At 44.1% G+C, this 26,036-nt stretch overlaps 2 protein-coding genes across 4 annotated transcripts in view; both read left to right on the top strand.

Moving 5' to 3' along the window:
• LOC132864754 (holocytochrome c-type synthase-like) overlaps positions 1-13,464 on the top strand; it is a 41,794-nt gene extending 28,330 nt beyond the window's left edge. For all 3 annotated transcript variants that reach the window (XM_060898170.1, XM_060898169.1, XM_060898168.1), the window contains 3 exons: positions 10,733-10,852; positions 10,936-11,022; positions 12,675-13,464. In XM_060898170.1, the coding sequence (XP_060754153.1) occupies positions 10,733-10,852; positions 10,936-11,022; positions 12,675-12,867 (400 nt within the window). In that variant the 3' untranslated portion in view covers positions 12,868-13,464. The remainder of the gene's footprint in view (positions 1-10,732; positions 10,853-10,935; positions 11,023-12,674) is intronic.
• Positions 13,465-14,500: 1,036 nt separating this feature from the next.
• Positions 14,501-23,619, top strand: rwdd3 (RWD domain containing 3). Its single transcript, XM_060898167.1, has 4 exons — positions 14,501-14,626; positions 19,055-19,524; positions 23,258-23,373; positions 23,491-23,619. Exons 1-4 carry the CDS (start codon positions 14,542-14,544, stop codon positions 23,600-23,602), a joined length of 783 nt encoding a protein of 260 aa, XP_060754150.1. The 5' UTR covers positions 14,501-14,541; the 3' UTR covers positions 23,603-23,619.
• Positions 23,620-26,036: the final 2,417 nt, after the last annotated feature.

Raw genomic sequence — 26,036 nt, 5'->3', positions numbered from 1 at the left:
CCCCTAAGAAGCTCCTGAGTTCGGGTACGTTGGATGGGGCTTTGATGTCTTGGATAGCCCGCACCCTCCCCGACTGGGGTTCAATGCCATCTGGCCCAACGCACAGCCCAACGTATTCGACTTTGGTGCGACACCACTGCCCTTTGGTGACAGAGAGCTTCGCTCCTGCTCTGGACAGCTGAGACAGAACATGGCGTATCTCTTCGAGGTGTGCATCAAAAGTCTGTGACCTAATGAGGATGTCATCGACATAGATCAAGTTGCCACGAGCTGCGGCATCGCTCATTGCCTTATGCAAGAAGATGTTGAATTCAGCGGGGGAGTTCGCGTAGCCGAACGGACATCGGTTGAAAGTTAGCTGGCGGTTCCCAAAGGAAAAGGCCAGCTTGTGTTGGTCAGCTGGATCCACGCGCATGGTCCAGAATCCACTCGCCACGTCGGCGGTGGAGAAGAACTTTGCACCCTTCACCTTGGCAAGTTCTTGATCCAGATGGATCATGGGCCATCTTGACAAGGGCACTTGCTTGTTCAGCTGCCTATAGTCAATGGTGAGACGCCACTTGCCGTTCGGTTTCAGCACCGGCCACAAGGGGGAGTTGTAAGTCGAGTTACACTCGCGAATGATCTGCTTTTCCAGCAGAGTGTCCAGTGTTTCTTGTATTGAGTCGTATGCGGCTAACGGGATTTTGTATTGCCGCACGAACGTCGGTGGAGCGTTCGGATCTGTTGGGATTCGGACGGTGTGGATGTCTGTGACTCCGCAGTCATTAGAATCTCGCGCCCAGATCGCCTTGAAGTCGTAGAACAGTTCACGGAGCTGTCGTCTCTGGGCGTCCGTGGTCAGGCTGTCAGCTTCTACCAGCTGTTGTTGAACTTCTCGTTCGAAGCCTGGGTACGGTTCACCTAGAGCTGAATCGACGACCTCAGTTGCAGGGGTGTTGTTGCTCGATTGCGTGGCAAGAGCGTACACCAGCATGTGTTTCGGGGTGTCAGTTTTGGTCATGACTATGCGCTCGTCGCGAAGCATGTCGTGAGGTTCGACGCGGATCATGTGGAAAGGAAGAGTGATCCAGGGAGGTTCCACTGGATCGGAATGAGTGTCCGGCGTTGGCAGCTCACCAATGACTGGAATGGTGAGTTCAAAGTCATGGAATGCCTGGTCTATCAGAAGGCCTAAAGGCCGACGGGCGGGGATCGTGATGGCGTCCCGCGTGGAGTTTTGAACCAGGAGGTGAGCGGAACGATGACTCACTTCAAGCAGCGGAGTCCCACACACGGCTAAGTCAAGCTCCATGAAGAATCTGAGAGGCTGGAAGAACGCCTGGGAGCTACGAAACTGTTGGTCTTTCATGATGACCAGCTTAAGAGGGGAACCAGCAGTCCTAGCGGGAATGACAATGTCAATTTCGCTAGCGACATGGCAGGCTTGGGGAATCGTTTGTCCTGACCGCATTTGTTCCGGGTCAGCTTGGAACGGGTGCTTAGCAGCGTCGGCTTGGGTCCAGATGACCCGGTTGACTAGGTCCAGTTGGGCTCCCAGTCTGACCAAGATGTCTGCCCCAATGACCAGTGGGTCAGGAAGTCCGGGGACGACACTCAAGAAATGAAGGAATTCTCTCTGACCGATGGCGAGCGACACGGCGCAGATGCCCGTGGCTTTGATGGGGCTCTGGGGTTGTTCGGCTGACAGTAGCCGGTGGCTCTTCTGCACAAAGACAGGGGAAGGAGTGCTCTGACGCACTATGTCAAACCACGTTTGGCTGATGGCTGACTTCTCTGACCAAAGCGCTAACCTGACGCCAGGTGCCGTGACGCCGTTGACAATAATGTTGCCAGATATCCAGGGGTAGTACCTGGTTGGGGCAGATTTGCCAAGAAAGCAAAGGAAAGACGGGTGGCCATCAAGCGCGTTGCGGTTGAGAAGAGTGTCGGTTGAGTTTGGTGCGTCTCGACTCGGCTCAGGGTGGAGCGGAGTGGTCTCGAGGCTCTCGGGGACCTGCCCTGACTCAGCTATCGGTGGAGTAGCCTCCACGCTAACTTCATCGCAACAGGCTCGATCGTGACGACGAGGATCTGGGGTCTGTGGGGACGCGACCTGGGCCCACAGTTGCCCACGACGACAGTCAATGAGGGGCGCTAGCCTATCTAGTAGGTCTTGGCCAATGAGGAACGGTTCTACACCAACAGAGCAGATGTAAGTGGGGTGAGTGATGGACATGCCCTGGAATGTGAGTTCTAACCATGCAATGGTTGTTACTGGGGCTTGATTCTGGGTGAAGCTAACCAAGTTGACGTCACAACGTTCGGTTCTGATGGGTCTACCTTGCGCGCGCCGCGCATCAGAAACCTCTGCGAAGACTTTGGAACACATCAGGGTGATTTCTGACCCGGTATCCAAGAGAGCTTGGAGGGAAACGTTGCCTTCTACCACAACTGGGGTATAGATACGCCCGGCGTTGCCTTTCCTAACCAAATCTCCAAGAAACTGCGTCAGGGGTGCATCCTGCGGGTCAGGCTTCACTAACGGAGGGGGTGGGTTCAACTCATCGCTGCCTATTGGGCAGGGGTCCTTTCCCCACCCCACGAGGTAGACACGCGGTGGTGGTGGGGATGGGTCCCGGCCTAGTCATGCTGACGGTTCGTCCCTGTCCTCGCTCGGCTTACCCTTCCTGTTCTTATTGCTCAGCAGTTGTTTAACTCGTGCTAATTCGGTCCTCAGTTCTGCCATCCCAAGCGGCTCTTGGTTAGCTTGTTTAATCCGTGCTAATTCAGCCCTCAGTTCTGCCATCCCAAGCGGCTCTTGGTTGGCTTGTTTAGCGGTAGCTAGCTTAGGGCTCCGCTCCCTTCGAGAGGAGTTGCGATGGGGCCTTGACTGTCCGCTATTCTGAGATTTAGGGCCGTGACTGCCAGGTTTGCGGTTACCTTGCCCTTTGGCGTTGGGGCCCTGTTCCCCCTTGGCTCCAGCTTGTCGAACTTTCCAGTTACCTTTGGGTTGACTCGACGTCTGGTGGCCGGGGTTTGGGTTCGCCCAAGGGGGCCCGCGGTTTGGGGCTTCACCCCCTTCTAGGCCTAAGGACTGACCTTCCTGCTCATATAGGCTGAGGACTCTGGGATCGTCCTCGTGGCGGTCTGTGGGTCGGACGAACGTCTCCCACGTTAGTTGTGCGGTGCGACGCATTTCTCTCATAGTATGGGGGCGCTGGCGACACGCGAGTGTTACTTGGTTACGGATGCACGGGTGAAGGTTATGGAGGAAGAGGGACTTGAAGTTGCGATCTTCCTCTAGCCCGGGCTTGCTTCTGCCCTGAAAGTACGCTGCACGGAGCCGACGGTAGTACTCGCGAGGGTGTTCGCTTCGTTTCTGTCTGATCAGAATAGCACCCATCGTCGCAGCAGTCTCATCCTCGTACAACGAGTATTCCTCTTTCAAGTACTTACGTATTTTCTTGTAGTTGTCGAGGACTGACTGCGGTAGGGTCTCAACGAATGCTCGTACGCCACTACCTAAAGTTTTCCAGACTAGTCTGGCCTTTTCATGCGACGTAGCCTCTGGCAGGTCCAGGAGGCTACGCTCGATTTCCCGGAAATAATCATTAACGCTTCGGTGTCTATGATTTTCCGGCTCAAAACGCTCTATGTCTTTCGCAAGGACGTCGATTTGGCGGATCCTAGTTTTGCGTTCTGCGACGAGGCGTTTTGATTTTGACCCGTAGGGGTCCTCGCTGTCTTCGCTATTTGAGCTGCTCTCATATCGCCTATGTCTGCGTTTCGGCTTGTAGGCGGCCTCTCCGTCAGAGGAGTCTGAGGGTACGTAGCGCGGCGTTTTCTGCGGGCTAGAGGCTGCAGCGATATTGAAGCGCGAGGGGGTGTAGTGGGGAGTAAAGTAAAAACTCCCAGCGCCACGAGGTGGCGATCGTGCGGCTTTCACGCGAGTTGAGCTTGAGTGCGGTGTCTGATCTACCGTTCTAAGCTCAGGTTCTTCCTCCTCCAGAGCGGAACTCTGTTCTTGGGAGGGTTTGGCCGATCCCTCATCTGAGCGACGTGCTTGCGTCACTTCTTCTCTGAGGTATTCTATTTCGCGCTTTAGTTCATCTTGTGTGGCTCTCAGGCCCACGAGGCTACTCTCCGCGCTTTCTGCTCTCCTTTGAGCTTCGGCCAGTTGTCGTTTTAGTGTTCTTTTCTCTTGTTCGAGGGTCATACACACATGTTCCATTTCCTTATAGTAGATCATGAACAATTTGGGTAGCCCTTCTGGAAGAGTCATAGTACGCTCCTTAAGTTCCCTAACGGCTATGTGTATTTCATCAAAGCGAGCCTTTTGGTCCAGATCACAGAAGTAATTTCTCCTATCCTCCGGGACTTGGCCTAAATCGCCTACAACGTCGAAGAGAGAGAGGAGGGGCCCTTCTGACTCCCTTGATGGGGAACGCGACATTTTGTTCGAAATGTATTAATTAACTTAAAGGAAATTAATACTAGGGGTTGATTAGGTTAGAATTTAATTTAATCCAAGTTGCTAAATAATTGATGTGGTTTCTTAGCCACTTTGTTTTCACTAATGTTTCACTTGTATTAATTAGCTCAATTAATAATTAGTTAATAATAATAATTATTATTAATAATATTAATTAAGTACTTGGATTAGATATTACTCTAATGTACTAATCAATTAAACCAGTTTATCAGCTAACTGTGGTTGGCAGCTGAATTTCAGTTCTGTGATTAACACACTGTTAATGATTCACCATTAAAGTCATCTGTGTTATACCTTGGCAGTTGATTTTGGGTATACAGCAGTTTACAAGTTATTGTTGAGAAATTCACAAGGTCATTAAACTATGCCTCACACGGGGCACCACTTTAATGTAGGTAGAATTGGGATTAATTAAATTATAAATTATGTAATAATTGATAATTAAATTAATCAATTTATAAATAAAGATCAGTCTCATAAAATCTTAAATTATTAATCTTAATACTCACCGTGAATGGTTACATTCAAGATTAATGGTAGCTCTGTATTAGATGGGAAACCCAGTTGTATACAAAAGCTAAATTCTGAAGGAAAAAGGAGTTCTAAATAGTTGACCTTGTGAATAAACAACAGGAACAAGTAAAATGCAATTCAATTTTATTAGCTTTTATTTGTCTACTACTCACTAATAATAATAATAATCTCAAAATACATTCAATGTCGGCAAAGGTAATAACAAGACAAAACAATGGAACAATTACACCTGGACTATAAATTTGAGGGAAAGAGAGAGAGAAAGAGATAGAAGGAAAAGAAAAGAATCCCTTGTGTGGGCGTGTGTGTGAGGCTAGGGCAAGCCGATGCGTGTGTGTGTGTGTGTGTGTGTGTGTGTGTGTGTGTGTGTGACCTAGCTTGTCGTTAGCTAAAACAAAGGAGTGTTAGCTAAAACAAAGGAATGTTAGCTAAATAGAACAAAGGATTAGCTCTGTGGCTAATGTGTGCTTTGTGTAGGTATCTGTGGGCAGATGCTAATGACTAGCCACTCTGGCAATGCTTAAACAAAATGGCGGTCAGTGCCTAGGTGTCGTATCACAGGTAACTCAATGAGGAAGGTATCAAAATGGCGTCGGAAAAATGGCGCCTGCAGGCCTAGTCGAGAACACAAGCCTACGAGCTAGCGTATCACCCTGAGGTAGCTAGCAATCAGTTGCTAAGGAGAATCTGACCACGTTACAGCTGGATCCAAACACTGTACTTAACAACAATTTCCAACAGACTATCTAGGCAAAGAACTCAACACGAGAGAGAGAGAGAGAGAGAGAGAGAGAGTGAGTGTGTATATGTGTGTGTAATAGGTGTTGGATGGAGAGAACTAGGCCTTGTAGCGGTCTAGCCTCGGAGCTGAAAATAACAAACTTGTCGCTGCGCTGCTAATCAGATAGGGAAGCTAGCAATGGAGTTAAGGAAAGATATCATGCAAGATACCCTGTCTAACAAGTTCAAAGAAAAAAAAACAGAACCAAAACAAACAATAAAAACAAACAATAAAAACAAACAAACACCTTCCGTGTCTGAGCGGGTATGCTAAATAGCTCAAAGCTTAAACATGACCCTAACAACCATCTGAATAAGCTACAAATTAAAAATTTGCCCAAGTGCCTACTCAATGCGATGGAAGTTCTTTCTCCGATGTCCGCGCTGAGGGTCGCAGTCCGAGGAGAGGAGGTTAGCGGCGCGTTGCGTCCAACCGCGGCTAACGAAGCAGGGAGATGAAGGCCTAGCTGGCCCACGGTGCTTCAGGAGAAACCTCCGGTGATGCGTCGACGAGGAAAAGGCTGAGAGGAGCGAAGCTGTCCGCAAATGCCTCTTAGCGTGGAAAACTACTTAACTGTAGTTAAACTTTGCAAAGGTTTAGAATCAAAACCACTATATCGCTGAAACTTAGCGGGTCGTTCAAAAGTTCGGCCGAAACTAATTTGAACAGGCTGTTCTCAGACAATAGCGGTTAGTCTCAACACTGTAGGCGAGCGTGCCTACAGTCCGTCCGACCACTCCAGTAGTCAGAACATGAGAGCGAATCGAGGCGCTCTCGATACAGTTAAAGCAGTTCCACTTCACGTCACATCCGGGTGGAGCGCGCAAGGAAATTGTGGGATCGTTATAGGGGGCGCTGGCGAGTTACCAACACACCTATGGTCATGAGCTTTGGGTAGTGACCGAAAGAACAAGATCACGGATACAAGCAGCCGAAATGAGTTTCCTTCGCAGGGTGGCTGGGCGCTCCCTTAGAGATAGGGTGAGAAGCACAGTCACTCGGGAGGAGCTCGAGTAGAGCCGCTGCTCCTCCACATCGAGAGGAATCAGCTGAGGTGGCTCGGGCATCTCTTTCGGATGCCTCCTGGATGCCTCCCTGGGGAGGTGTTCCAGGCATGTCCCCCCGGGAGGAGGCCCCGGGGAAGACCCAGGACGCGCTGGAGGGACTATGTCTCTCGGCTGGCCTGGGAACGCCTCGGTGTTCTTCCCGAGGAGCTGGCCGAGGTGTCTGGGGAAAGGGAAGTTTGGGCTTCCATGCTCAGACTGCTGCCTCCGCGACCCGGCCCCGGATAAGCAGAAGAAGACGAGACGAGACGAGAATCTTGCATATTTATTCTTCAGGATTGTGCACTATTTTGAGGTCCCTATTTAAATGTAAGAAAATGTACAAGAGGTCAGATTTTCCTCATGTCCAGTCTTTTCTGTTGCAGTGTGTTCAGATGACATGATATATTTGATCGAAAATGGATCACGAGATTTTGCACAAACACTGTCCTGAGTCCACGCCAGTTCTGACAATAAAACAAACAAAAAAAGGCTGTACCAAATAGGGGATTGCAGGGAGACTTGGGACAAGTTTTCAGCTTTTGTAGATTGTGTGGAATTCTTTGCAGGTCGCGTCACATTCATATTACATTAGAGAATGTTTACTGCACCTTCTTACCACAACACTAGTTTCTCAGCTTGTCACATATATACTAGTCTTCAGGCCTCAGTTTTTCTGTCATTATTTTTTTTTTTTGCAGGGAGACATGAGACACTGACAGGAGATATGGGACAAAAATAAAATACCTAGACCTCCATGTTAAATTTTTATTTATTATCAAAACTTGTAACATACGAACTGTATGAACACACAGTGCTGGTACAGCGATAGAAAAATGTCAGTTTACTCAAAACCTGACGAGACAAAACGGTTCCATTCTCAAGAAGGAATGAAATAAGTTTAATCCTCATGCAGGGACACGCCCACATTTTTAATAAAATTTTTTAAACAATTTTATATTTGGGGCGGCACGGTGGTGTAGTGGTTAGCGCTGTCGCCTCACAGCAAGAAGGTCCGGGTTCGAGCCCTGTGGCCGGCGAGGGCCTTTCTGTGCGGAGTTTGCATGTTCTCCCCGTGTCCGCATGGGTTTCCTCTGGATGCTCCGGTTTCCCCCACAGTCCAAAGACATGCAGGTTAGGTTAACTGGTGACTCTAAATTGAGCGTAGGTGTGAATGTGAGTGTGAATGGTTGTCTGTGTCTATGTGTCAGCCCTGTGATGACCTGGCGACTTGTCCAGGGTGTACCCCGCCTTTCGCCCGTAGTCAGCTGGGATAGGCTCCAGCTTGCCTGCGACCCTGTAGAACAGGATAAAGCGGCTAGAGATAATGAGATGAGATGAGAATTTTATATTTGTAAACCACAAGACAAAACCTGTAACATGATGAACTGTCCCAACTCTCCCCATTTGACCATTTTGAGAAAAAAATCCTTACTTGTTTTTTCCCCAGAATTTAAGTTTAATAATAAATACTATACATGGTAACTCTCAGCTACAGACTTTAATTCCTAACAAATCCCGAATTCAGCAGCGTACATTACACCGTAGAGTGGAGGTGGAAGTCAAGCAGAAAATACAAGTTTGCGTTGATAAAATATTGAAGTGTATAGACCTGACTGCAGTGTCCAGCTTCATGGCTCCAAAGGAAGTAGGTTACTCTCAGGGGCAACATCGAACTTCTGATGTAATCTAAAACCTGAATTGGTTGAAATTTATTTCTGCGAATACAAACTGTCGCAAGTCTCCCTGCTCTCCCCTACTAAGAAACTCTGAAATTCAAGTAAATATTTCCAAGCTCCGAGACAAGTTGTTGTCAGTCATATAATTTGTATTGAAAATTGTTGTATTTAATTAGAAAAGAATGCAAACTAGAAGTATTTTCACTCTTACACTCAGACATTTGGACCCGACTGTATGTACTGCTTAACTTGAGGGGGGAAAAGAAAAGATAAAAGTGGCTTCATCTTATCTTATTGTCATCGACGAGCTCTCATTAAACATGTATAGAGATGATTGCAAAGAAAAATAAAGCTGGAAACAAAGCAGCAGAGTCTCGAGGGTCTCTGGAGACTATTTAACAGTCATTCCATGAAATTGAGTCGTATATGCGCTGATAGCTTTAACTCTTTCCCCCTTAAAGCAGTTGCGACAGCCACCCTTGGATATGTATATACTGTTCCCTCTTAGAACATATTTGCAAGAAAAAAAAAGTCGTCAAATGTCGTCATTATGGTGCATACACGGGGTCGTCATTAAGGGGTAAAGAGTTAAGCCATTTACGAGGAGATTGTGGATATAATAACACAGTTACTCCACTCCTTCACCAGATTTTGAAAAACAGAACGTCTTTAATTTTTAATTTTTTGCAAATCCGATAAATAAAAACTTTATACAAAACATCTGACAAAATCATTTCCGCTTAGAATGGAAACAAACCAGTGAAGTGACAGTAGCAATTTGTGAAAAATGCTATAAGAATTTTTTTTCAAGAGTTCTCATCTCATTATCTCTAGCCGCTTTATCCTTCTACAGGGTCGCAGGCAAGCTGGAGCCTATCCCAGCTGACTACGGGCGAAAGGCGGGGTACACCCTGGACAAGTCGCCAGGTCATCACAGGGCTGACACATAGACACAGACAACCATTCACACTCACATTCACACCTACAGTCAATTTAGAGTCACCAGTTAACCTAACCTGCATGTCTTTGGACTGTGGGGGAAACCGGAGCACCCGGAGGAAACCCACGCGGACACGGGGAGAACATGCAAACTCCACACAGAAAGGCCCTCGCCGGCCACGGGGCTCGAACCCAGACCTACTCGCTGTGAGGCGACAGCGCTAACCACTACACCACCGTGCCGCCCTTTTTCAAGAGTTATTACCGTCAAATATTTTTATTCCATATTTTGTTGCCCCCCCCCTCCCCTTTTTTTTTTTTTTTTGTATTTTTCGGGATTTTGTTTTCAAGTAGAGTTTTTATTCCATCCTCGGTTGATTCAGCAACACGCTCAGCCATTTTGTTTTTCTTCTTTAGGTTTTTTTTTTGGGCGGTTGGCAAACTAACTTAAAGGTGCATTACTGCCACCAACTGGGCTGGAATGTGGAACAGGAACTATTGGGGGCGGAAAAAACTATACTGTTTTAGCTATTTCTGTTTCTTTTAAATACTTGATAACGAAGTGATATATCTGACTTGATGCGCGCCGCCATTTTGTTTTTCTCTACTCACGGTATATGAGCTGATAGCCTAGTAGTAGAGTAGCCAATCAGAGTGCGCGATTGCTCATATCCAGTGAATGTGGATAGAATAACATTATTTATATGGCACCTTTCATACAAAAAGCAGTATAAAGTGTACAAAATGACAATTGGGTAAAACGATGAAAGAATAAATGGATATAGCGTTTAGTCGAAAGAAGGTTTAAATAAAATATTAGAACGTTAAGAGAAATATGATGAATAAATCTCATCTCATTATCTCTAGCCGCTTTATCCTTCTACAGGGTCGCAGGCAAGCTGGAGCCTATCCCAGCTGACTACGGGCGAAAGGCGGGGTACACCCTGGACAAGTCGCCAGGTCATCACAGGGCTGACACATAGACACAGACAACCATTCACACTCACATTCACACCTACGGTCAATTTAGAGTCACCAGTTAACCTAACCTGCATGTCTTTGGACTGTGGGGGAAACCGGAGCACCCGGAGGAAACCCACGCGGACACGGGGAGAACATGCAAACTCCACACAGAAAGGCCCTCGCCGGCCCCGGGGCTCGAACCCAGAACCTTCTTGCTGTGAGGCAACAGCGCTAACCACTACACCACCGTGCCGCCCGAAATGCAGTTGATATCATCATTAAATAAATGAATGTCCTCTACCTGACCTGTGTCCACCAGATGGCGCTGGAAGGAGCAAGACATCTCTCAAAAAGACATGATGAACATCATTTCAATCCACAACCAGAACAACGAGCAGGCGTGGAAGGAGATCCTGAGATGGGAAGCGCTCCATTCAAAGTACGTCAAGTGAAACTTGTAGATTTTTATAAAGCCGTGATGTTCCGTTACTGATCCGTTGTGACTTTGTGTGTCGTCTAAAGGGAGTGTCCATGTGGACCCGCTCTTAAAAGGTTTGGAGGCAAAGCGAAAGAATTTTCTCCGAGAGCTCGCTTTCGTCACTGGATGGGGTGAGTTTCAGTCCCAGTGTGTAAAAACCACGGAGAATGGAAATGCATGATTGCTTTATGATTATAATAGTCTCATGTGTAAATAATCTGTAGTCTAATAAATCTAATCAAAGGATAGAGCTGTAGCACTGCAGAAATGTCATATGCATATTTGGACTGAAAAAACAAACACACTGGATATGAATTACAAAAAATATTGTTTGTCTCATCTCATCTCATCATCTGTAGCCGCTTTATCCTATTCTACAGGGTCGCAGGCAAGCTGGAGCCTATCCCAGCTGACTACGGGCGAAAGGCGGGGTACACCCTGGACAAGTCGCCAGGTCATCACAGGGCTGACACATAGACACAGACAACCATTCACACTCACATTCACACCTACGCTCAATTTAGAGTCACCAGTTAACCTAACCTGCATGTCTTTGGACTGTGGGGGAAACCGGAGCACCCGGAGGAAACCCACGCGGACACGGGGAGAACATGCAAACTCCACACAGAAAGGCCCTCGCCGGCCACGGGACTCGAACCTGGACCTTCTTACTGTTAGGCGACAGCGCTAACCACTACACCACTGTCTCGCAATATTGTTTGTGTATAATTATTTAATCATTTATGTAGCACCTTGTTCTCTGTGCTAATGATCCATTTTTTTTTGTTTTTTCGTATTCTGTTTTTCTGTCTCCATTTTGTCATATTTCCAGTGAATGAAAGAGTTTTATGAACGTTTTCAGCCGTCTGTATCCCTTAGTCAACAGATTCTTCTGTTTTTTTTTTTTTAAAGGGTTGTTTAATTATGTGCAGTGTGGAAAAAAAAAATCCAGTCCAAACCAAACAGGCATCAATTTCACACTGATTCATACTCGGGAATCTGACTAATGGGTCTGAAAGCACCCTAAAATTTAGGCTTCTTCTCAAGGGACCTACATGGCTTTTTGAAAGTCTGGAGATTTGTCCTTACAGCCTTCCAGTCAGAACCTTAACCACTGCACCCCCACTACCATGAATTACATACCACAAATATGGGCACAAATCAGAAAAGTCTGGAATTCATATACAGGGAACGATCACTTGGTAAAACTGATACAGTTTTAACAGATGAAAGACATCCATTATTTTATACTTTTGAGCTGCTGCCATCAGGCAGCAGATTCCGATACCCCGCTATTTTTAAAAACAGGACGAAGCAATCTTTTATCCCACAAGCCATTAGCCTTTTTAACAAATATGTGAAACAAAAATGTAGATCTTAATTTGCGTCCCCCTGTTCAGCTGGCCTGAGCAGGTATGCTATTTTTATAGCTTTACCATTTATTTTTTTACCACCCTTGCAGCTTTGTACAGCTCTTATGCTATGGGAATGCTATAGATAAACTGGGATTGTTGACTGATTGTTGATGGCTGACATCTGTCTAATGTCTTGTCATGTATTGGGATAAATGTGGCGTCTTGGGTATATGTGTAGCAACATAATGGGGTTTGTGTGTTTGCTTGTTTTGATTGGTTTTTCATGTCTAACGTTTCATTTTCTGAAGGAAATTTCCCCACGGGGGACAATAAAGTTTTACGACTACTACTATACCAAAAAATAAAAATAAAACGATCTATGACTAATTTTTTTTTTTTTTTTGTCTCCTGTCTCCCTCTTGCTGCAGGCATGAGCTGCCGTTTGACAGACACGACTGGATTGTGGACCGGTGCGGGAAAGAGGTGCGATATGTGATCGACTACTACGACGGAGGTCAGGGGTCGAGTCACACCATCTTAGACGTCCGCCCAGCGTTTGACTCTTTAGGAGCCGTGTGGGATCGCATGAAGGTGGCGTGGTGGAGATGGACCTCGTCATGAACCTGTGCTGCTATAGGAGATTTATATTCATACATACTTATTGGGGATTATTTGGGCTCGTTTATCTCACTCTGACAGGAAGTGCTGTGTTTACTGAAGGTATCATTGCATTGCACAAGCACCCAACTTTCCAAGTCGTGCATACTACTGATGATGATGATGGGCTGTAAATATCAAACATGCAAACAAGTTATCAGTTGAAACCTGGTCAAATGTACATTTATGGAACAGTTTAATAAAGTTGCTATCTGTAAGAATTATATAGTGTAGCAGAATGCTAACACAGGGCTCAAACTGCTGAGAGCGAATCACATCACAGGATCACGGATCACTTTACTACTGTTAAGTTATTCTTTTTTGAATAGGAATTTAATTAGTGATTGAGCTCATAATATGTACAATAGTTATGCAATAATGAAAGGTCTTTTCCCTTTTTGCTTTAGTATGAAAAGCCTAGCATGTAAAACATCATATTTATCCCGGATTGGAGCTAAATTTCAACATTCATACTGATGTCCAGTGTTCTGTAATATGATTTGCATCCGTACTGTATGAAAGCCACTGTGTGTTCAATAAATATCTGAATTTTTCTGTAAATGTTGCACTTGTATGTTTCATGAAATTTGGAATTCCTGCCATCAAAATGGTGCTGAGGCAGCACGGTGGTGTAGTGGTTAGTGCTGTCGCCTCACAGCAAGAAGGTCCGGGTTCGAGCCCCGGGGCCGGCGAGGGCCTTTCTGTGCGGAGTTTGCATGTTCTCCCCGTGTCCGCGTGGGTTTCCTCCGGGTGCTCCGGTTTCCCCCACAGTCCAAAGACATGCAGGTTAGGTTAACTGGTGACTCTAAATTGACCGTAGGTGTGAATGTGAGTGTGAATGGTTGTCTGTGTCTATGTGTCAGCCCTGTGATGACCTGGTGACTTGTCCAGGGTGTACCCCACCTTTCGCCCGTAGTCAGTTGGGATAGGCTCCAGCTTGCCTGCGACCCTGTAGAACAGGATAAAGCGGCTAGAGATAATGAGATGAGATGAGAAAATGGTGCTGATGTTTAACATCACTTGTTTGAATGTCTAGGTGCCATTTTCACAGCTTATTAGTTTGTTATTGTTATAAGTTTGTACTGAAACTAAAATTCATTAAGGCTTATGGTCCATATTAAAAGAGTTAATTTGCGTTCAACTGACAATAAATGTGATATATATTGTACTAAAATTAAAACAATATCGTCTCTAGACCGGAACTGAGTTTAGTCAGTCAGTGTTGCAACACGGACACAGGCGTCTGCGTACAATAACAAGTACATCGACTAGTAATTTTTTTTTTTAACCCAACCGTATTCGGACAGTCCCCGCCTCCTATACTAGCATTGGCTAGTGGCTATTATTCACAAGCAGTCCCTTGATTAAATATCATATATTTTTAATCGGTTAATTCCTGTAAAACAACTTAAAATAAAAAATGAATCTGACGAATGAAGTTGAATTTCTTGATTACGGTTCTCAGACGTGTATTATGTTCTGTGGTTGCTGTGGTAACGTGAATATCTTCCAATCGGCACGCTCGTGTATAAGAAGTATTAGCCAATCACAGAGGAGGAGGCGGGATGAGTATGAATACAGGTGTGGAAACATAACGCGAACCGGCTAGTGAACTTTAGTGCATATCATGTCGCGAGGATGTGTGAAGAAGCGCGGGATGAAATGTCAGTCCTGTCTGCTATTTTCTGCGAAAAAGACGAATTTGAGTTAATTGAAGAATCAGGTGAGGTTAATAAGCAGTTTTAAACAGATGATCAATGTAATTCAATGCTGAGAACATGAACGGGGGAGCAAGTGTCTGTTGCTGAAAATATAATTTGCGGGTCGTGCTGTGATAGGAAAATAATCAAAGATAGGGTGGCGGAGAGTTACTGTTGTAACACTTATGTCCTCCCATGACAGACTGTTTTTTCTTGCCTTTTGTAACTACAGTAATTTACTAACAGTTGAAGTTTTTTTTTTTAAATTAAAGAATTAAATATAGCGGCAATTATCGACACCTTAACGATCTTTTGGTTGTTGCAAAATTACAAAACACTTTCAATATGTAAATTGTGTATGAATAATTAGGTACCCAAACTTCCACTGAGGAAAAAAATGAGTTGATTCCTAATTACTTAGCGGATCAGATCACATGACACCGTTCCACAATTATCTATGCCTTTGTCCACAGTTATCGACACCATTTCACAATTATGGATGCCTTTGTCCACAGTTATCGACACCTTTGTCCACAGTTATCGACACCGTTCCACAATTATGGACGCCTTTGTCCACAGTTATCAGCACCGTTCCACAATTATGGACGCCTTTGTCCACAGTTATCGACACCGTTCCACAATTATGGACGCCTTTGTCCACAGTTATTGACACCGTTCCACAATTATGGACGCCTTTGTCCAGTTATCGACACTGTTCCACAATTATGGACGCCTTTGTCCACAGTTATCGACACCGTTCCACAATTATGGACGCCTTTGTCCACAGTTATTGATACTGTTCCACAATTATGGACGCCTTTGTCCACAGTTATCGACACCGTTCCACAATTATGTATGCCTTTGTCCACAGTTATCGACACCATTCCACAATTATGGACGCCTTTGTCCACAGTTATCGACACCGTTCCACAATTATGGACGCCTTTGTCCACAGTTATCGACACCGTTCCACAATTATGGACGCCTTTGTCCACAGTTATCGACACCGTTCCACAATTATGGACGCCTTTGTCCACAGTTATCGACACCGTTCCACAATTATGGACGCCTTTGTCCACAGTTATCGACACCGTTCCACAATTATGGACGCCTTTGTCCACAGTTATCGACACCGTTCCACAATTATGGACGCCTTTGTCCACAGTTATCGACACCGTTCCACAATTATGGACGCCTTTGTCCACAGTTATTGACACCGTTCCACAATTATGGACGCCTTTGTCCACAGTTATCGACACCGTTCCACAATTATGGACGCCTTTGTCCACAGTTATCGACACCGTTCCACAATTTTGGACGCCTTTGTCCACAGTTATCGACACCTTTGTCCACAGTTATCGACACCGTTCCACAATTATGGACGCCTTTGTCCACAGTTATCGACACCGTTCCACAATTATGGATGCCTTTGTCCACAGTTATCGACACCGTTCCACAATTATGGACGCCTTTGTCCACAGTTATCGACACCGTTCCACAATTATGGATGCCTTTGTCCACAGTTATCGACACCTTTGTCCACAGTTATCGACACCTTTGTCCACAGTTATCGACACTGTTCCACAATTATGGACGCCTTTGTCCACAGTTATCGACACCGTTCCACAATTATGGACACCTTTGTCCACAGTTATCGACACCGTTCCACAATTATCGACGCCTTTGTCCACAGTTATGGACGCCTTTGTCCACAGTTATCAACACCGTTCCACAGTTATGGACGCCTTTGTCCACAGTTATCGACACCGTTCCACAATTATCGACACCTTTGTCCACAGTTATGGACGCCTTTGTCCACAGTTATCGACACCGTTCCACAATTATGGACGCCTTTGTCCACAGTTATCGACACCGTTCCACAATTATGGACGCCTTTGTCCACAGTTATCGACACTGTTCCACAATTATGGACGCCTTTGTCCACAGTTATGGACGCCTTTGTTCACAGTTATCGACACTGTTCCACAATTCGACATCCAGATGATTATTTCTAAAAAAAAAAGAAAAACCATAATCAGTATGTTGTATTAACTTAAAACATAGTTTTTATTTAAAATTTGTTTTACATAGATGTATATTTAGTACGTATAAATATATTGATGTTGGGGTTTACATAAATGAGGAAGAAATTCTACTGTTTATAAACAAATGAAGTGATAATGTTGAGCCTGCGTCAGAAAATCTTTTTGTTCCACTTTCTCAGTATTTTCGTAGGTCACATTTTGTTAATCATTCGTTGTTGTTGTTTGTATTAATTTCTAGTTTTGTAGTTTACCAGTAAATGTCAACAGGCAATCGACGTTATAACCACATGAAAATCCAGGTCAAAGGTCGCATGTCATTCCTCGAATCAAAATATAGAACGTCTACTGATATTGTAATGTGTGGTAGATATTTACAATAAACTGAAAAAAAAATTCTGAAAGGAATACCGTAGAAAAATGTGAATATGCTAGGAATTTAATTCTGGTCTAATTCTATTTATTGCAATCGGATTCCAAATGCTCTCTAAACATTCCATTCTGTTATGGATCAGGAAAAAAATATTATTAATCACAGCACTTTTTTTTTTTTTTTAAAGTACTTCAACAATGTTACACAAAGATCGATCCTTAACAGCTGTAAATGTCACGTATCTGTCTGAAGACTTCCTCATGTTGGAAGGTTGACACTGGAGACTTATTCAAAAAAATTTAAATAATACCTCTATACAGAAAAAATCTTATGATATCAACAATTAACTGAGACGAAGTCAAAGTTATTATTCACCGATATTCACTGAGCCTGAGGCAGTTAATATAAATACACCGGTGATGATTATTTTTCTAAAATTGTATGAAGAAAAAAAAATCTTCAAAAGCAGCATGCAAATGAAATGCACGCAGACTTGTGTCCCTTATCTACGCCGACTCACATAAGATACTTCTCGATAAACTAAATCACAGTTCCACCTTACCTTTGAATAGTTTTAGAACAAACTTTGTAGCATCTTTGGTGCTTTTAGGAACAGCGTTTTCTTTCATAATTTGCAATTCTGCCTCACTTATGGTGACGAAGTGATCGGCCGCCATTTTGCCGAGTCGCTTGAGGTGATTATCAAGAAATGGTCTAAATTTCTCGACCAATCGGTGCATGTGATTTCCTATAATCACCTCCGTATTTATATTAAAAACAATTATGTGTTTCTTGATCAGTTTATGTGGAGCTAAGGCCCTGTCCACATGGCAACGGATTCAGGTGAATCCGATATAATTGTTTATCGTTTCGGCCTGGCGTCCACATGGCACCGGCGGTTTGGGTGCCCCAAAACGCAATCTTTTGAGAACGGGTTCCAGAGTGGAAAGATCTGGCAACGTTGCCGTTGCGAAGTCATCTGGATGAGTAGAACGGATTTGTTTACGATGACGTCACAACCACATGACTGTGAGTGCTTCAAGCCGGGTAGAAGTGTAACGAACTTGATGCGAGTTGTCAACAAATCCTATAACTTGGTTCATGAAACGCGCTTACAAAATATTTTCACTGTGAATATTTATTGTATAATGGTGCAAAGTGAGAGAGAGAGAGAGAGAGAGAGAGAGAGAATAGCCCTTAGGGCAGAGTCAATCCCGCCAGCAAAAATAGGGAAAAAAAGGAGCGATCTCACCTCTTCAGATGTTGGTTTAAGTCCTACAATACATTCCTCAAAAAGGGTGTAGAAGAACAAATTAATCCATCAACATGTAGCATTCAATTTATTCCGGACCATTAAAGACGCCGCCTTCCGCGTAGAATCATGCGTCATCCTCGCCGCCATATTGGATGGGGCAAAGCGGAGAATAAAGATGCCTCATTCACGTGCTGCGTTTAACTGTACCAACAGGTTTACCGTCCAAACGAGATCACATGGGATTACCTTTCACAGGTGAGACTGGAAAAATACTTTTCATTGTATTTGGTCATTATAATGTAATTTTACGAACAGATTTTTCTGACTTTGTGGCTAATATGAAGTCTCGCGCATAATAGTTTATGCGCCTGCGTCCTTACTTCTTCTATTGTTCTGGTGTCTCCGAAGGGACCGTCTTACAGCGCCCCTAGAGGTGTGGCATGTGTATTGCATCGTTTTCAGCAAGCGTTGCGTTGCCATATGGACCTGATATTTTACTGATCGTTGCCCATGTGGACGCGATATTTTTTTAAATAACATCTCGTTGCTGTTGTTGTGTGGATGTAGCCTATGAGTCACTGTGTAACTTGTTACTATAAAAACTATAATACGTGAGAACAAGTGTATTAAGATCAACCTATGAACTGTTCTTTGGAGCACATTCCAGCCAATCAGATGAATGTTGTGGATTAAATACTATTAATCTATTACGTTAATTCATAATCATGCGAGAAACCTGGAGTATTTTCTAACACTATGCGAATCTGTTCCTGAAACACAGCTCAGACAGGACTCGTGTACCGCATCTGCACTGCGATAGACACGGACAGAGGGAGAAAAACCCTGAACCTCACGTTCCATCTCCCTCCCCTCTATCCTCAAACCCCTCCTGATATCAGCGTCACTTCCAGCCATTTCTCGAGGAACCACTGCCAGGAGCTGAAGAGAGCGATGCTCAGTAAAGCTCACACCCTTCCACCAGAGCCCATGGTTCACCTGCTCGTGATGTGGCTTCAGAACAATTTCACGGACCTGATTACAGTCCCGAACAGCCCAGGAGACTGCTCAGATCCAGCAGATAGTAAAGCAGAAGACACCTGGGTGGCATTGCTGCATTTAGATCATATGCGGTCGAAAGTGAAATATATCAAACTGATTGAAAAATGGACTTCAGAATTGGGTTTGATGGGGAGACTGTTTACTGGAAGGCCGATTTTGATTTTACTGCAAGGAACAAAGGAAAGCATTAAGGTGAGTTTATCGCAAGTTCATTGGCCCCTGACTGAGATGTGACCAAACCTCAGCTTGATTTGTAATGCAGGTTAGATTAGACATGTTTGGTGGCTGATTTTGACTACTTTTTTTTTCTCATTTGATATAAAACTAATGCAGTCTTTTGGCAGAGAAGAAGCCTTTATTTGTCACACGTACATTCACAGTGAAATTCAACCCATCTGAACACATGCATGCACACGCAATGAGCATACACACATCCCCAGAGCAGTGAGCAGTGATGCTACAGCACCTGGGGAGCAGTTGGGGGTTAGGTATCTTGCTTGAGGGCACTTCAGCCATGATACAGAGGGAGGGGAAAGTGCTGTTCATTCACTCAACTCCCTTCACGTGTTTCCTGCAGGTCCCAGGAATCAAACTGACAACCCTTTGAGCCCAAGGCTGCTTCTGTAACCTTCAGACCATGGCTGCGATATCTCCCTCAAACTGTATCTTTGCTGAAATAGTTGAGGGTACAGTGCAACTCGCTGTAATCTATAAACAAGAACAAAACACTTCAACTGGAAACTGTGACGTTATGTGGGCGGCCATTTCGGACACCCAAAGGAACCCATAGCCTAATGGTTCAAGAAGCAGCTTTGGGAACAAAAGGTTGCTGGTTCGATTCCCTGGACTAGCAGGAATGACTGAAGTGCCCTTGAGCAAGGCATCTAACCCCTAACTGCTCCCCAGGCTGCTCTGGGTATGTTTTATACGTCACTCTGGATAAGCACGTCTGCTAAATGCCGATAATGTAATGTAATATTCCTCAGCACGATTTGGTATTGTTCATTCACTCAGCCCCTCTGAAAATATGAAGGTAGAGTTGTATCCATCCAGGCTTGTAGTACTCGAGTCTGACTCAACTCGGATTCGTGCATTAACTGCATTTGGACTCGTAAGTTGGAGATGAGGACTCGGATTTTTTTCATTTATTTTTTGTAACATGCCATAATAATTTGGCACAAGATATTTATATCTACATTAATTTTTGTACTAATTTTGTGCAAGAGTGTCACACCTGCGTGCCTTGGCGCGTGCATCAGAGAGACTATCGGGTGCGCTCCGGACAGCCCACGCACCAAGCGGACTCTCACACATGCACCGTAAACGACTCGCACCTGCACAGGATTAAGGTGCAAACAGCGCGCCTGTATAAAAACTGTGAAAACACACTTACTTGGTGAAGTATTGAGTTGCGTTGCTGGCACATTACCGAGCCTTATTTCCTTGTTTGGTTTCCTGATTTCCTGTTTCTCGTCTTTGATTCTGCCAAGTCTACGATAGCCTGTTTGTGCCTCGCTCGACCTATTGCCTGTTTCACCGTTTTATGATTTTGCCTGCCGTTCTGGATTGTTTACCGTCTTCACTTGTATTAATAAACACACCTTCTGCACTTACATCCGTCTCCCAACCATCTCTGACAGAATACTTCACACTCCCTGATAAAGAGAAGCACATTCACCTGTTCATACGTCATATTCAGGAACAACCTAATGTTAATGGCGCTCAAACAGCCACAGTCAAATGGTGCGGTTGGAGTCTTGTTCTTGGACTTGACTCGGATCAATAGTGGACTCGACTCAATTTTTTTTTAATGACTTGGACTTGAACATTGGGGACTCGAGACTGGACTCAGACTCGAGGTTTCATGATTCGACTACAACACTGGTCGTACCACAAAGCTGTAAATGATATAGTTTAAAATTAAATCTATAAATGCAAGCTATCCTTGTCATTTTACAAAATTGCTTATTTTAAAATGAGATAAAGTAGCTTACAAAGCATGTACATACAGTATGTAAAGGTAGAAGGGTATCTGGGTTTATGGAAAAGATTCCGGAAGAGATAGACTTCCCTTAGTTATATGATCTTTTGTTATTTAAGTATAAAACTAAATCAAAAAACATCAGACACCAAATATGTACAGTGGTGCTTGAAAGTTTGTGAACCCTTTAGAATTTTCTATATTTCTGCATAAATATGACCTAAAACGTCATCAGATTTTCACACAAGTCCTAAAAGTAGCTAAAGAGAACCCAGTTAAACAAATGAGACAAAAATATTATACTTGGTCATTTATTTATTGAGGAAAATGATCCAATATTACATATCTGTGAGTGGCAAAAGTATGTGAACCTTTGCTTTCAGTATCTGGTGTGACCCCCTTGTGCAGCAATAACTGCAACTAAACGTTTCCGGTAACTGTTGATCAGTCCTGCACACCGGCTTGGAGGAATTTTAGCCCATTCCTCCGTACAGAACAGCTTCAACTCTGGGATGTTGGTGGGTTTCCTCACATGAACTGCTCGCTTCAGGTCCTTCCACAATATTTCGATTGGATTAAGGTCAGGACTTTGACTTGGCCATTCCAAAACATTAACTTTATTCTTCTTTAATCATTCTTTGGTAGAACGACTTGTGTGCTTAGGGTTGTTGTCTTGCTGCATGACCCACCTTCTGTTGAGATTCAGTTCATGGACAGATGTCCTGACATTTTCCTTTAGAATTTGCTGGTATAATTCAGAATTCATTGTTCCGTCAATGATGGAAAGCTGTCCTGGCCCAGATGCAGCAAAACAGGCCCAAACCATGATACTACCGCCACCATGTTTCACAGATGGGATAAGGTTCTTATGTTGGAATGCAGTGTTTTCCTTTCTCCAAACATAACGCTTCTCATTTAAACCAAAAAGTTCTATTTTGGTCTCATCCATCCACAAAACATTTTTCCAATAGCCTTCTGGCTTGTCCACGTGATCTTTAGCAAACTGCAGACGAGCAGCAATGTTCTTTTTGGAGAGCAGTGGCTTTCTCCTTGCAACCCTGCCATGCACACCGTTGTTGTTCAGTGTTCTCCTGATGGTGGACTCATGAACATTAACATTAGCCAATGTAAGAGAGGCCTTCAGTTGCTTAGAAGTTACCCTGGGGTCCTTTGTGACCTCGCCGACTGTTACACGCTTTGCTCTTGGAGTGATCTTTGTTGGTCGACCACTCCTGGGGAGGGTAACAATGGTCTTGAATTTCCTCCATTTGTACACAATCTGTCTGACTGTGGATTGGTGGAGTCCAAACTCTTTAGAGATGGTTTTGTAACCTTTTCCAGCCTGATGAGCATCAACAACGCTTTTTCTGAGGTCCTCAGAAATCTCCTTTGTTCGTGCCATGATACACTTCCACAAACATGTGTTGTGAAGCTCAGACTTTGATAGATCCCTGTTCTTGAAATAAAACAGGGTGCCCACTCACACCTGATTGTCATTCCATTGATTGAAAACACCTGACTCTAATTTCACCTTCAAATGAACTGCTAATCCTAGAGGTTCACATACTTTTGCCACTCACAGATATGTAATATTGGCTCATTTTCCTCAATAAATAAATGACCAAGTATAATATTTTTGTCTCATTTGTTTAACTGGGTTCTCTTTATCTACTTTTAGGACTTGTGTGAAAATCTGATGATGTTTTAGGTCATATTTATGCAGAAATATAGAAAATTCTAAAGGGTTCACAAACTTTCAAGCACCATCGTATCTTGGCTGATCGAGCACATGAAGTGAGCATTGTCTGGTTTTTTTCACTGTTGTGCTGTATGCGTTTATTTTCCTTTATCCAGCCCAATTTCCAAGTATGTCATGTATATTCATTTGAGTAAAAGATCTAAAATATAAAATTGAATAACAACTCTCTAAATCCTCCCTTAAAGGAATATATCCACCTTCAGAGGACGGTGAAAGTTGACGTCGACTCGTCCGGCAAACGGTGCAAAGAGAAGATGATGAGGGTTTTATGTGAAGTGCCCCTTGTAGAGGATTTTAAAAGGTAAGTGTTGCCACTTTGCACATTTCAACATCCCTTTACACTGAACACTGCTTACTGCATCGTGTCATTTATTTAAAATATTGTTCTCTCCCTCCTCTCCATTTCCCTTTATTTCAGAATATCAACGTTTGAAGTGAAGGAAGACTTGTCTTTCGAGGACCTCAGAAGGGAGTTTGATGTAGTCGGCTCAATGAAGCTTTACCAAGAATTTGTTCTCGCCTTACAATAAATGTCCGATAAACGGTTGGCTCTTCTTTTTTTAAGAGTCTGCTTTTATATATGATTTTAGTACTAGGGAAGTCCTTGAAGAAAACCTGAGCTGGGATTTAAGGAAGCCAAGAAGTCTTTATTTGTCACATGTACACACTCAGTCTTTGGACCGTGGGGGAAACCCACGCAGACAACATGCAAACTCCACACAGAAAGGCTCCGTCGGCTGCTGGGCTTGAACCCAGAACCTTCTTGCTGTGAGGCGACCGTGCTAACCACTACACCACTGTGTAGCCCTGCAAATTTTCACAAATTTAAAAGGTTGCTTCAGATTTAATTAATTTTATTGTGGTCATATTGCACATTTGAAGGTCCTCACTTAAAGGATGAGCACTGCACAGGGGCACAGCAGGTCGTGCTGCTGTCTCACAGCTCAAGCGTCTCCTGAGTTTGGATTATTGTCCATGGAGAAGTAGTTAAAGGGGACATATTCTGAAAAACTCACTTTTCAGTGCTTGTGTGCATATATGTGGGTATCTGGAGTGCATACCAACCAACAAACTCTGAAATAAGACAACCGGTCAACATGTGCTTCAACAAACCATTTAGATCTTTCTCTCCTGTAATTGTCATAAGGAGCTCATTAGAATGATCCCGCCCCCTCATCTGAGTATCTCCACTCATGGTTTGAGAACCGCCTTTGCGAATGAATATTCATAAGCAAAGTGATACCTGATTGGCCAGCGAAAGACAGGGTGGGGTGAACAGTGGCTTCTTATCATTTTTTTTTTAAACTTATGTATCTCATCTCATTATCTCTAGACACTTTATCCTGTTCTACAGGGTCGCAGGCAAGCTGGAGCCTATCCCAGCTGACTACGGGCGAAAGGCGGGGTACACCCTGGACAAGTCGCCAGGTCATCACAGGGCTGACACATAGACACAGACAACCATTCACACTCACATTCACACCTACGGTCAATTTAGAGTCACCAGTTAACCTAACCTGCATGTCTTTGGACTGTGGGGGAAACCGGAGCACCCGGAGGAAACCCACGCGGACACGTGGAGAACATGCAAACTCCACACAGAAAGGCCCTCGCCGGCCCCGGGGCTTGAACCCAGAGCTTCTTGCTGTGAGGCGACAGCGCTAACCACTACACTGCCGTGCTGCCCTAAACTTATGTTTATTGGTTGTTTTTTTTTTTTTAAACACGGTTAGAAATTTTACATGGATACATTATTGTGCATTTATTTGTGCAAGCAAGAAAAAGAAAATACAACAACTAAAGACCAAAAAGGGATGTCACTGTACACGACAAATGATCATTCATGGGTTTATCTTGTTGAAATAATCTATGAAAGGTTGCTATATCGAGTAGAACATGCTAACCTTTCGTCTCAGGGTAAATTTAATTTTTTCCAATTGTAAATGCTTCATCACAGCTTTTAACAAGGTTAAGTGGTCTGGTGTTTTTTTTTTCCCCCAATTTAACAAAATCAATCATCATACTAGCAACATTACAAAACGTATCATGTTATACTGGTTGTTTGTTAGCTCAGTTGTGTCTGGTTTTCCTATGATCACCACCAAAATTGTATCTGGTTGGAGTTATTTCTGTAAAACCTCAGATAAAGTTTGGAGTATCTTCGACCATTACTGAGCAATGTCTGGACAGCTCCAAAACACGTGTGCTAATGAGGCACGCGTCTGTCCACACCCATCACTGTAGGAAATTAGAGAATCCTCGAGAATCTCAGTTTTGATAGATGCAGTCTATTTTGAACTGCAACGGTCCATGTCCAGTGCCTACAGAAGAGAAATGGATGTGTTTGGGGCTTTTCTCCGTCGACCTTCGGCTCATTATCCATTTAAAGGAAAATGATGTCATTCAAATCAGCCATTTTGAACAGGGCTGTTTAGACAGGGTGAGAAGGGAACTGTAGTGCCTTACCTTTGTGGTATTTTGACTAAAGCATGTCAGATATTTCATTAAGACTTCAGGTGAACCATGTCAACTTGTGGAAAAGGGATACAATCTGTCACCTTTAAGGCTTTGGGCTATGAGCAGAAAGTTATATGTTTAAGTTCCTGCACCACCAAGCTAGCATAGTTGAGTCCTTAAGCAAGATCCTTAACCTCAGTAGAATCCTGTCTCAACTGTAAGTCACCAAATGAGCTAATGTAAATTTATCCACTTGGGTTTCGTCTAGGTTCTTTAGTTTCCTGCGCTTTTAGAAAATAAAGTACATTATAGTACCTTTAGGGGTACAACAGCTTGTCACTGCGGCAGTACCCTCTATGGCATTGTTTCTCAACCACTGGGCTGTGGCCCATTAGTGGGCCGCAAATTTTTTTCAAGTTTGAAGCCGAGTACTAAATAGTTCAGGATGTCGTAGTGTCCCAAATCTGGTAGCTGGTTTGACGTACACCTTTCAAGTGGAATAAATAC

Source organism: Neoarius graeffei, chromosome 17 (assembly GCF_027579695.1).
Source record: "Neoarius graeffei isolate fNeoGra1 chromosome 17, fNeoGra1.pri, whole genome shotgun sequence".
In the NCBI taxonomy this organism is placed as follows: Eukaryota; Metazoa; Chordata; class Actinopteri; order Siluriformes; family Ariidae; genus Neoarius; species Neoarius graeffei.
Note: the sequence above shows the minus strand (reverse complement) of the source record. Positions and strands in the feature narration are given on the sequence as shown.

What these genes read in the sequence shown, in the direction of transcription:
- rwdd3 (XM_060898167.1), top strand. Translation starts at nt 14,542, where the DNA reads ATGTGTGAAGAAGCGCGGGATGAAATGTCAGTCCTGTCTGCTATTTTC. An exon ending in TGAGTTAATTGAAGAATCAG is followed by an intron (nt 14,627 to 19,054) that starts GTGAGGTTAATA and finishes CCTGAAACACAG; the next exon opens with CTCAGACAGGACTCGTGTAC. An exon ending in GAACAAAGGAAAGCATTAAG is followed by an intron (nt 19,525 to 23,257) that starts GTGAGTTTATCG and finishes CCTCCCTTAAAG; the next exon opens with GAATATATCCACCTTCAGAG.